General features: G+C 53.2%; 2 protein-coding genes across 2 annotated transcripts; both read right to left on the bottom strand.

Annotated features, from left to right (window-relative positions):
* Window positions 1–2539: 2539 nt before the first annotated feature.
* On the bottom strand, window positions 2540–6781 carry JKF63_01785 (uncharacterized protein; the record flags this gene model as incomplete). Its single annotated transcript, XM_067897831.1, has 1 exon — window positions 2540–6781. One exon carries the CDS (start codon window positions 6779–6781, stop codon window positions 2540–2542), a length of 4242 nt encoding a protein of 1413 aa, XP_067753988.1.
* A 3705-nt stretch (window positions 6782–10486) lies between these two features.
* JKF63_01786 (uncharacterized protein) lies at window positions 10487–11791 on the bottom strand (the record flags this gene model as incomplete). The annotated part of the gene is made up of 1 exon (XM_067897832.1): window positions 10487–11791. One exon carries the CDS (start codon window positions 11789–11791, stop codon window positions 10487–10489), a length of 1305 nt encoding a protein of 434 aa, XP_067753989.1.
* Between the last annotated feature and the right edge of the window lie 1128 nt (window positions 11792–12919).

Below are 12919 nucleotides of genomic sequence, written 5' to 3' on the forward strand. Positions count from 1 at the left end.
CCACAAAGAAAAAACGGAGGAAAATGGAGAAAAGCCGTGTAAAGAACAGTGGAAAGGCAGCGCGGGGAGCCACCAAACAAGAGAGCACTACGGAATCAACGTTATATTCCAAAAAAAAAAACACGCAGCGATTGGACCTAGAGAACTGCAGCAGCTGCAGCAACATTATGAGACGAAAGCAAGTAAAAAAAAAAGCATCGAGCACAGCTCAAGAGGGCTATAATGAAGAGACCAATGCGTAGCGAAACATTATTTGCTTAAAGTGACCAAGCGAGAAACGAAGAGCAAACAGCAAGGTGGGTGGGTGGGTGAGTGGGGGGGACGGCGGGAGAGAGGGAGAGCTGGGAAAAAAGGGGGGCTAGCAGACATTCTCGAAATCTACAGCACAGAAAAGAAAACACAACCCTCTCGCCATTCGGGGAAAAAAATCGAGCAATCGCTTTCGTGAGGATAAGTCAGAAAAGATAGAAAAAGGTTCAGAGCCGTAAGCACAGCAGCAGCACGACACAAATCACAGGAAAACACACACACACACACAAAAAAGGGTGAGGGGAGAGAAACACCTCAAAGGTTCAGCATCCATTGCAAAGAACACACAAAAACAAGAGATATGGGGGTAAAATAAGCCAGAGCGTGTGAAACCATTTGTTTGCCTGTGGCGATGTGTAGAAAAGAAGTGGGTGAGTGGGTGGGGTGAGTGGGTGGGTGGGAGAACTACGATTCCAATCAAACGTACAATATAGCGCCAACACCCCACACAAGCGCACGCAATCACTGACGACGTGGGAACGCCATGTCTGTGAAATTCACAACTATGCTCAACCAAAGCCCGCGCGCAAACAGAAACACACGAGACCTCAAGCAGAGAACTAAAGGCTCAAAGAGGAAATGGAGCCCTAAGGAACACGAAAATAGAACAAAAAAAAACAGATATCAGTGACACAAATGATTTTAGCTAACCTTCAACGTATTCATACTGCCCTGCAGCAGCGTGACCTCACAATCACACCTGGCATCCTCCCCCCCCCCAAGAAAAAAACCTCCGGGTGCGCATGGGTGCACCGCGGGGTGCGAAGCACCAGTGAACACGTGGCTGGGCAACGTCCACACAGGTATCAGAGAGGAGCCTCTTGTTCAGGGCCCATCCCGAAATCCCCGGTCGCCACCGGGTGCATCCCTTGGGGTGGTACTGGCATGTTCATCGACACGGGTCATCCCGACGCCACGCTAGCCAGCAAGGGACCTGCTGACAGCCGTTCGTGGTTGCAAACCGATTTGACCCTCCTGCGCCATAAACACACGTGGCCCCGCCGCCACCAGAGATGATTGAGTGTTCGCAACAGGAGGCAGGAATAGGCAGCGACTTGATTTTCGGTGCGGAATGAGTAGTAGTCCCCCCTCTTGATAGCCCACGTTGGAGCATGCCCCCCATCGTGACCAAAAACATGCAAATCATCTGGTGGAAAGTGAAGGGGGGGGACGCATCCTGGGTCCTGATGGTGGTGGTGATTTTGGTGGACATACACAGCAAAATAAAATCCAAGCAGGAGTTGATGCACAGTAAAAGAGAGAGTAAAGACGAGCGGCATTAAAAGACACACACACAAAGTCTAGTGTAGGGGAAGGGGGGTAATTGAGGGAATATGCGAAGCAAAACGGACAAAAAGTATAGGTAAAAGGGGGATGGGGGGGAGAGGAGGGGGAGCAGAGATTGCAGAGGGGGGATGACCTGCCAAAATATAACCCGCGGAACCAAAAGAAAATTGAAGACTTGTGATTGGAAAAGGGAGGGAGGGAAAAGGGGAGAGAAGGGGTGGGTGGAAGACGCGCAAACAGATCATCGAAGCATGAGTGGGGGGAAGGGCTCTAGACAAACACTGAGTCACAAAAAGAAAAGGTGAGGGGAGGAGCGATTATATCATTATCCACTCACGTGGGTATGCAAACATATTGACACACGTGAGTAAATATGGGGTAAATGTGAAAAAAGGAGCAAAAAAAAAACAGAGAACAGCGAAACGGGAATAAAAACATGAGCATTGCATAAAACAAAAATGGCACAATAACGAAAACGACGGCAAACAAAGAAACCTCAAGAAGAAAGAGAGGACGCGTTGACTTGAAGGAAACAAGAAACGTAAAAAAATGTACATACAAAAAACACGGCTCAACGACATAAAGCGACTCCTCCCCATACCGCACTGTACCGCCATCAAGAAAATCAACAACAAGCAGATGAGCAGCCCTAAAGGCATACGCCAACACACACACACACACACACGGCCCACTCGCAGGCAGGTGCGTGTGGTGGTGAATGCGACCGGCAACTTCCCTCATACACGACCATGTAACGGCACAAGGAAAAGTACACAGCATATACACTCAGACACAAGTATGGTCAAACGTATGTGTGCATATATACATATACACGTGTGTGTGTGTGTGGGCGGACATTGTGTTGAGAAAAAAAGATGTATACAGACACTTGTGATCAAATTAACCTTGGAGTACATGAGGCCTTTTGGCGTCCTCCTCTTGGTTAGTTTGTGGGCCGCTCGAGGGACTCAAAGTCGAGGGGGCGCTTTGGTTCGGGGTACAACTCGTTGTCCAGCGCCACCAGCTGATCGAAGAAGCCCTTGTTCGGTAGGATAGCAGGCCGACCCTTCTTCGTCACAAGATAGGCCTCGTCTAGTCGCATGCCCCTTTTCATCATCAGGTACGCAATCACCGTCGTGGCGGACCGCGACAGACCTGCAAAGCAGTGCACTAGACACCCACACTGTCGTGACTGGCTTTCATCGATGAAGCTGACAGCCTCTCGGAAAGACGTGCGAATGTCCGCGCCGGGGATGTCATCTACAACGATTACCTTGTGATGACCACCCTCTGGTGGTACGGGGACCAGCTGCCGCCCCACCGTTAGCAAATACGTGATGTTCAGCTTTCGATAGACTGTTTGTGACTGCGCAGAGCGAAGACTGCCGCAGTAGAGGTGCGGCACGATTTCATCTGGGTAGAGTTTATTCCAGTTCACCGTAATGTTGGGTAGTTCAGTGTCGAGGTGCAAATCATAGTAGTGCTTGTAGAGCGACGGCTCGTTGTCTAGGGCAATGGTGAGATCATCAAAGCGCCTCAGCAGGGACTGCGAGGGGAACGTAGTCAGGTGGTCGTTCGCGGCGAGGTAAATCACCTTCAGATTAGGGGAGACGATCGCCATCCTCGAGGTACTGCCGCTGGTGCCCCCCACAGAGAGAGTGAGATTACTCACTGAGCCTGCAAGACGCGAGGTGCTCTGCGGTGTGGTCACCCCCAGAAGGTTCTCCAGGTTTGACGTGCTGGAACCCAACGGGAGCGGAAGGATATTCAGCAAGCTCTCAGGAATGCTGGAAAAATTGTTGTAATCCAGCGCAGCGGAGACGAGAGAGCTGAGGTAGACAAAAGTCTGCGGTAGGTACGAGAGGCGGTTGTGGCTTGCATCGAGGTGCTCGAGTGCAGAAAGGTTGCCAAGACTGTCTGGGAGATCAGTGAGCTTGTTGTAGGACACAACAAGCTTTCGCAGGTGAACCAATAAGCCCAGTTCGCCTGGCAGTAACGTGAGATGATTCTGTGAAACATCCAAAAAGCTCAAGTGCAGCAGCGGCGGCGTGTACACCTCTGACGGCACCTCGTCCAGCCCGTAGTTGTACAGTAAAAGCTCGAAGTGATTGGTGCTGCGGCAGCGTTCCAGCTCCTGCTGCCAATTGCTGTCGTCTTCGAATTCCTCAGCCTTGGCGAGGGCCACCTTCTTTGCGTTTTTCGTCTTCATGAGGGACACCTTCGACGGCAGAAGCAAGGATGGTAAGCCAGCGTCCTTTGGGGACATGAGATCAATACGGCCAAAGGAAAGGCTTCCTCCGTGTATCGTATTGTTGTTGTCGCTGCAGCCGAGGCTTAGCCCCCCGCCGGAGACACCGCGTAGTCCACGGAAGCTCATAGAGCTGTGGCCATTGATGACCGACAAGCTCTGCTCACTCACGTCGTCCGGCAGGTGAATAACACTTTCTAGATCGGCAAGTATTCCTGCCTTGGAGCCGCTGCGCACCGCATTCCACCGCTCCGCAGCGCGCTGGGCCACGAGGTGCGCTGTGAGGGAGCCTATGGGAAAGTTGGCTATCATCTCGAGAGTCTCCAGCGCGTGTACGTCTGGCACCGTCGACGGCAGTACCAGCACGGCCTTGTTAGTGCCCTTTTTCGTATGTTCGATGGTGTGTATCAGTAACGGCACGAGCTCGTGGCCGTCTTTGTGATGATCGCCCACAGAGCACTTGCCGCAGCGGACGTAGGCGTCACATTCAGAGCACCGATAGAGCGCCACCGTCAGCTCAGCACCGCACTGGCCGCAGAGCAAGTTCTCGCCTTGGAACGAGAGGACTGTAGGCTTGTCACCTATTACACCGGGGATAACGGATGTGTCGGCGGATGTGTCGGCGGCTTGCAAAACGGGGTCGCCGGCAACGTTCAGCACCTGGCTCTCCTGGAACGGGTCGTGTGCGAGAACGTCCAGCATGCGGGCTTCGTCGCGCGTCTCTGGCTTTGAGTGCACGGCATTTTGCAACTCCTCCTCTGTCACCTCGACCATCGTCTTTGGCAAGTGTTGTATCCACTGCACATTTTCGAAATACGTGTGCTTTAGCGCCGCTCGCGCGTCTGTGAACTTACCCTCTAAAGCGTCCTCGATGAAGGAAACAAGCGCCGGCGGCAGTCTCGCCGCTGACCGGCGTACAGTTGTCAGTACCGGCTCGACAGAAAATGTGACGTGGCGCTCGCCGCCGCGCAGCTCTGACCATACAGTGCTGAAAAGCTCTGGCAAAACCGAAGCCCCCAGCAGACCCACGCAGAACATGTCCACGCTGGGACCGTGAAGTGGCAGTCGCCGTTGCACCCAGGGGGGTAGTGCGTAGAGGGGTGTGCCTGCGGTGATAGAGTCCGCCAAGGCGTCCTCCGTCACAAAGAGGGGACCAAAGTCGGCGATGCAGTAGGTAAACGCATGTTGGCTAAAAAAAATGTTCGCTGGGGCCAAAGAAAGATGCGCTAGACCGTTATCGTGCAGGTGCACTAGGCCACTAAGGACATCCATCAAGAACCGTTGCAGCGTAGGCAATGGTTTGTCACTCGTTACGGGCGGGATCGCGTCAATGGCTCCGTTCGGCATGTACTCCTGCAGAGCGAAGCAGTTCACTCTCTTATCCTCCACTATGTCGATAAAGCGCAGAATGTTGGGATGGTCAACCTTCCGGGAAAAAACGAGCTGACGGCGCATTTCCCGCGCCCATGCCTCCCGCCCAGGCACCTGCAGCCGCTTCAGAATCGATCTGTAGATGATCTTGAAGGCGAACTGCTTTGAGGGGCTCCGGCGAAGATGGACCAGCATCGTCTCTGAAAACCGACCTTCGCCGAGAAAAGCGTCAACGTAGAAGCCGTTCCGCTGCTGCGTGCGGAAAGCGGGCGCGGCCACGCTACTAACCGAGCCTCCCCTCTGCAGCAGCGTGCTCGCTGTCTGGTCGCCGAAGCTGCTTGTCATGGACATGTTTCGGATCAACGGCGAGGCGCCGATCATCAACCCGCGTTTGAAAAAAGAGTGTTGGAGCAACTGCGCCACAGTCGGCCTCAACAACGGCTCCTTCTGGAGGCACCACCTAATCGCCTCCTCAAGATCGTTCGTGAAGCCCCACTGGGAGCGCTGAGGAAAGTGAAGCTCGCAGCCCAGCAGCCGCTCATGGACCTGCGCGTAAGAGCACTCGGCAATCTCGATCGGATCGCTACCGTAGGCGAGGCGGTACATAAGCACACCAAAGCCCCAGATATCCACCGCAGCCGCTCCGCTCACCCCATCCTCGCAGACGACGTCAACCTTGCCTGCCGCGTAGGGGCCCGCCGGGTCGAACACTTCGGGGGGGAGGCACGCTATTTCCCCATTAAACACCAAATCCTCTGGACACTGCACGGCGAAAAGCCGCCAAAAACCGGCGTCAGAGATGCAAAAGTGTCCATCGCTGTTTTCGAGGACATTGTCCGGCTTCAAGTTGTGGTGGTAAACTTTATGTGAGTGCAAGGTGCGAAGACCCATGCCCACCTCCGTGAAGATGCGGCGCAGCTTCTCGGGGTCATGCAAAAGGCGGCCGGCGTATTTGCTAATGTTCCCTTTAGGGTAGTACTTGGTGATCACGATCATATTCTCCTGGGTTTCATCGTTGAGAACGTCAACTATGCGCAACACATTCTGATGCAGGATGTTCACGAGAACCCGCTGCTCCGCCGTGATGTCCTCAAGGAGAGGACGCCGAAGCACAAAACTGATTACCTTGAGGATGTGGAATACAGGATCCTTGGAGGCGTTATGGGCCGGAAAGCCATTCGAACCGCTAGTTGATGTAGTCCTGCTCGACTCCGCGGCGCTGTCGCGAGTAGAGAAGTAGCTGCGACCGATCGTGCCTGCATTGTAGGCAGCACGCAGACAGTAGCCGTTGATGACCTCGTCTTGATGGAGCTCAGGGATGCAAATAACACTCGACCGAATCGACAATGACACCTCCGGGTGACTTAAAAACAGCGGGCCGACGGAACTGGAGCGGAGAGCGGCGAGCACCATGTACATTGCCTTCTCCTCCTCGCTGGGCAGTTCCGCATCGCGCCCCTCGCACTTGCGAATGATGGCGTCGACACGCATCACAACGCGGACGGCACGGGCGGATAAACTTTGTAGCGTATCAGGGAAACTGCCTGGTAGCCTCTGAGAGTCCATGTCTCGCTGCAGGTTCTGCTGTTCGTGCGCGCTTTGCGCGACCTCTGCAGGTGCGTGTACTAAGAGCGGCTTCGATCGATCTGTCGATGCCGTAGGCGGTAGCTTGGCATGCTCCGTAGAGCCTCCTGTAACGGAGCCAGCAGCCAACAAGTGTCTCCCATTACCACCGCCCGTTGAAGGCCTTCGGTCCGAGCGGCTAATGTCAATGGTGCCGGCCCTCAGGAAAGGATCAGTCACGTTGCCGCCGTCAACGGCACCTGAGCTGCTGCTGTTGCACGGTGGGGCGCATCTGTTCCGCTTGTAATCGATGCTACAAACAGAGTGTCGTGAAAACGCGGGGTTGGATACGCTGTGCGTGTCATTGCAGGGAGGCACACAGCCACCATCGCTCCGGTTTACCTTCGTGTGCGACACGCATGAGTTTGCTGAGCCACACAAGACACCCATTCCGTGTGCGCTTGACCACAGTATAGTAGGAGTTGGAAGGACTAAGATACGGATATAAAAAGGTGAGGGGGGGATGGCTTGAGATGACGTGCGTGTGGGAACACAGCGTATCACAGATATACAAGAACGAAAAAAAAAGATTTTAAAAACCCAGATGGACAAAAAAAAGGCAGTTTTACCTCCTGCCTGTGACTAAAAGGATGGAGGGAAGGAGAAAGTGGGAAAAAACAAATAGAAGACCCGAGTAAATATATATATATATGTACTTGCTGCGTACTGTATGTCACTCCCCGGCGTTACGTCGCTTGTTATTCACTGTCTTTTTCGCCCTCCCCCTTTTTTTCCTGCTTACCTTTTGAAAGGGGAAGCAGCGCCTGCAGATGTGCGGTTCAGGAAGCAGCTGTCAGTACACACCAATAGCTTTCACGTCTGCAGTTTAAGAAAGCGGGGCGGAGGGGAGAGGAGAAGAGAGGAGAGACGAGAGCAGAGAACAACAAAACCACGGATACACGCACCCACAGAAACGAAAAGGGAGAACAATAAAAAGAGGGGATAGAGAACACCGTGGAAAAGAAATGATCATAAATATGCAAGTATTGTGAGGAAGCACGGGGGTCAAACACCGAGCCGCGACACCAATAAACACCAACAACCACAACGGATGTGTTGGAAAGGAAAAAGGTGGTAATGGAAAAAGAAAACGGGAATGAGAGAATCGAAAAAAATCCAGAAAAAACTGCTCGAAAAGAGCACCTCCCCATCAACACCACCACCACCACACCTGCTCTAAAAGAACACAAAATTCGGGAGTACACAAATGAAGAGACAACGAAAGAGAAGTTCACAATAAAGCCCCAAGATGAGAGCGACTGTACTTGTATAGTGGAGTAGGAGGAGAAGGAAAAAAAAAACAAAATGGTGACAAAAACGTTCAAAAAAAATGTCAATGACAACGGAGTGAAAAAAAAAGGAGACAGAGAGTGGGGAGGGGAGGGGGGAGGAAGAGAGAATGGGGTAAGAGAAATCCCGTGAAGATTTGGAAATAAAGCCTTATATCGCCGCCAAGGAAGCAGCCCTCCCCTCCCCACGACAGTACTGAAGAAGAAGAAAAGCCCACAAAAACGTTCTTGACGTTCTGCCCTCTTTTTTTTGTTTCTCACTTCGGTCCCCCTCACGTATGGAAGTACAAACAAAGAGGTAAAGAAAGACGGACAGAGGTGCATACACAAAAGAGAGGTGGAGATAAAAATGATTCAGACAGACGGTGGACGGAAAGAAAAAAAAAGTGGGGGAGAGCGCCACAGAGGCCACACGGGGTGGATTAGGGAGGGAGGGGAGAGCCGGAGAGGAGCAGAGAAGATACAGCGGTATCCAGTGGAAATAAAAGCAATGTGAGAGAGCGAATATAGTAGTGGAGAAGAGGCACACTAAACGCACACCTTCGCCGCACAAGGGAAAGGAGGGTGGGGGGCGAACAATGGTTCCGCGCGCGCGCGTGTGTGTGTGTGTGTGTGTGTGACCCAGCCTGAAGGAGAGGGCGACAACGTAGTGAAAGGATTTTTCTAGAAGATCATAAAAAAATGTGTTCGACTAGAGAGGAGGTTGGGACCCGATATTCCACGAGGTGTTGCGGCGCGACTAGAGACGAAGTTTGGGAGGGGGGAGCGGCGAAGCGAAAAGGGTATACGCAAAAAGAAGAGCAATTGAATCAGCCCTCTCCCCCTTCCGTGGTACCTCTGGCTAGCGTATAGGGATGTGTAGGGGTACGGTCCGCGTGGCCTCTCCCTTCCTCCCCTCCCCCCCAAACAGAAAAAAATTTCTTCCGTTTTCCCTTTTCAGGAAAATCACTGGATCCCTCCTCTAACAGCTTCGACACGCCTATCCTTGCGCGTGGGATGACTGCGGTAGTGGGAGAGGGGAGGGCAGATCTTGGACCCAGAAGCGTCAGCAAAGCCCGTAGAGTGAGTAAATGGAGAGGGTCCCAGAATGCCAACAAGGTGCTACCGCCTGTTGTATAGGGTTTGTACAGAGTGTCGTGGCAAATGCACTCACCACCTTAGACACCAACTTTATTCAAGGACAGCCCTCGGGGGGAGGGGAGGGAGTGCAGCTGAGTGCGTTTCTCTCGCCTTAATATCACGCCCGCCTCTGTGTGACAAGTTATGAGTCACTGCACCTCAACGAGTGTGCAAAACAGAAGGAGGGACGAAGAAAGGTGGCTTCGATGAATGTGTGTATGCTGGTGTGTGTGTGTGTGTGTGTACGGATGTAAGCAAAAGAATGAGAGTAGTGGAGAATAAGTCGCCGCTGAATGGTGAACGGGAAAAGAAGCCCAACCCGATCAGAGTGCCAGCCGAGTTGATTCTCTCTTGGGTTCTGGACGGATGTTTGTGAATAGCCCCCCCCCCTTCGCTTAGCGTATGCGATCAGAGGGAACGAGGCAAAGGGGGGGGGGGGAGGAGAGAGGAAAAAGAAGCCATTAGATCATTGAGAGGGGGTCTCAACACATCTCCTGACCTATTATGGGCGACATGGCCAAAGCCTTTCGCCCTCGTCAAGAAAAAGGAAACAGCAACTTCTGCATCCCGTGCTGGTGAATTTAATGTCCCCCCCCCTCTCCTCCACTCCCCTCACACACACACACACACACACACACACAAACGTACACGCAGAAGACGAGGGGAGTGGGGGCGACGAGACTGGGACAGTCACCACACACTCATCTCTGAGCCCCGTGCAAACCACACCGATCACCGTGTACACACCACAAATGTGTCCTAAAGATGCCAGAGAGTAAGAGAGAGAGCGAAAGACGAAGAAAAAAGCGTTAAGAGGGAAAGAAGAGGAAGCGAGAAAGAGAAGGGGAGGGGGGGAACCAAAACAAAGCCCAATAGGATCCACCATGGCATGTGTAGAGGAAAAGAAAACAAAAAGAAAATGCGTTTGCACAACACAGGCAAGTCCACACAAAAAACATAAACCGAGAGACATACTCACGCAAGAAGTGAGCCATCAACGCACACACAATGGGAAGGCACCAGCAAAAAAAAAAGCCCCCGAGGCAGAAAGAGGGAGGGGGAAAGGGGGGATTGGTCGGAAGTACCTATGCACGGAAGGCAGGACTAGTGTTCAATCAAAAATCGAGGGGAAGCAACTGTTCACCTGCGCCCTCTCCCTCTTCATATCCTCATCAACACCACAGCCGCCATCCTTGCGCGCGCATTTCGCTCCGAGCGGTACGTCGACTCCAGTGAGAGCCTACGTAACACTGACGTGCTTTGACTTGAGGCGCACCTCACCATTGAGAATACGCTGCATGGCTTCCTGAAAATCGCTGTCCAAGTCGATGTGCTCCAGCAGCGCGTATCGCACCGTTGTTGGTTTTGAGTGACGCAGCACCACAATAGACCCAGCCAAAGAAGCTGCCGCCCCTCCCGAAGACACCAAATCCACGCCAAAGTCATTCTGCAACTGCTGCAGTAGCTCCTCCCTGTGCTGGGAAGCCTCAAAAAAGAGTAGCGGTTCGTTCTGGAAGTACTTGTAGACGTTATCGAGACGGACGCCCTCGCTGAGACTGAAAACACACATGGGGGCCTGGCCACGAATCTTCCGAGTCTGCGGGGCGCAAAACTGCGAAATCACATTTGGCGTGTACTCAATCGGCACTACGGGTAACGCAAGGGAAGACTGCTTCGAGGTCGCCGACGTCTGCTGGTGCTGTTGGTCAACTTCGTCTAGGTTCACGGGAGTCACGCCAGCCCCAGCGTCGGCGCTGCAATTTTTCTCCAAGCAATCGAGAAAGAAGTGTGCAACTGGTTCGTAGGCAATAGCTGCCTTCGTGTACGGCACCATCTCGAACTTTTCGGGTGCATCACCGTCTTCGGGAGTGTAGCGCAGCACACCGAGCATGGGGAGTTGAGAGACCCTAAAGGCCGCCGCCACTCCCCTTTCTAGACTGCAGCCCCCTGCAAACACCAGCGGCAGCGCTTTTAGTTTCAAGGAGAGAGACATCACCGACACCATCGGCGGCACCTTGTCCTTCGCAGAGAACAACACACCGACCATTTTCTTCGGTGCATTGCGAGCAGCCTCTTTTATCTGTTCTTCTGTGGTCGCCTTCATGACCTCCCTCGAGCTGATTTCCCCCACAACTAAGTGCTGTAGAGCTGCCGCTGTCCGTTGGCCATTGTAATCCTGCGCGGAAGAGACCGACTTGGTGCCGCTCCTCCAATACTTGATCGTCGGAAAACCACGCACGCCAAACTGCTGCCCAATGTTGCTGTACTTGTCCGCATCAATCGCGCCCACGCGGATGGTCCCCTTCATCAACTGGGCAAACCGCTCAAACTCGGGGTGGAACTGCTTGCAGTGGCCACACCATGGCGCATAGAAGAGGATGACAACCGGCTTGTGCGTGTTCACAAATGCGTCCAGCGAAGCAGGCGTGAGCTCGGTGACCGCAGACGACTTACCGTACGGAAACGCCAAGGACGTCTGCGTGAGACACACAGCGACCACAAGCGCTCCAATGAGCCGCACCACCGAGGCGGTAGCGCAACGCATCCTCTGGCGAATAGAGGTCTCGCCGAGGAAGAACCGCTGATTGGCAGAAATAAAGAGTGTCTCGGGACACTGACACCTGCCACCAACGAGCAACAACAACAAATACACACAGAAGGTGAAAATGTGACCCAGTGCTGCGTGTACCCTTAGTGAGCGGCAAGGACAGCCCCAAAAAAATGGTAGAGTAGTGCTTTGCTGCGGGGAGGGAATCCAGAGGTGGTATGAGGAGAGCCTGCCAAACGACACCAACAGGAAAACGCAACAATAACAGTGAAGAGGAGATGGCGGTGCAATGAACAGCCGAATATCACAGCGCCTCTAGAAAATAGGAAATCAGGGATGTTAGTAAGGAGAAGTGGTGGTCGACCGCGTGCGCTGAATGGAAAGTTAAGACTTACAGAGACGGCAACCCCCCCCAAATTTCCACTGGGACAAGAATGCCCTGACGAGACGCACGGTGGAGAAGCAGTACAACGTGCACAGGGCACGAAACCTGTCTTTCGCCACCTAGGCCTTGTAGCCGATGCCTGGCAGCGCGACCTGCTGTTGCTATACGCAGCCACGCTGAAGATATCTCGACGGAAAAAAAATGTTTTCTCTATTTTGTTTTACTGCCTGCCGGTGGTGACGGCGCGCTTTTTTTTTGGAGGGGAAGGGGAAGAAGGGCCGCGGGAACGCAACGCAGAAATGGCATTGAGATCCTACCCCCCCCCCCCACACACACACACACCCGGCGCGCTACCCGCTAATCACGGCTAGCGTACCAGCCACGATCCCCTCCAGATAAGAATTTTGTAACGCGACAGCAGGGTGGTAATGAAGGCTCTGGTAGGAGAAGTGAGTATATGACGACGCCAAAAAATCAAGAGGCAGAACCCCATCGAGACTCTGTGAGGCACCTGCCATTCACCCAGAGCCACAGGAATCTAAAAAAAAGTAGAAGAATGCCAGTGCGCATCTAATAAACCCAAGACTTGCGACCTCAACAGTGAGACAAACTATGCTGCGGTCATGTCGGCTGTGCATGGATGACAGCCATGGGCACTGGCTCATGTACACTGTAAGGAGTCGCAACCGTTGCTCGCATTTTCCCTTACCTTTGCATTCTCTCGTCGCGAGCTCCTGTCC

The sequence above is a fragment of the Porcisia hertigi genome, chromosome 34 (genome assembly GCF_017918235.1).
Source record: "Porcisia hertigi strain C119 chromosome 34, whole genome shotgun sequence".
NCBI classification, from domain to species: domain Eukaryota; phylum Euglenozoa; class Kinetoplastea; order Trypanosomatida; family Trypanosomatidae; genus Porcisia; species Porcisia hertigi.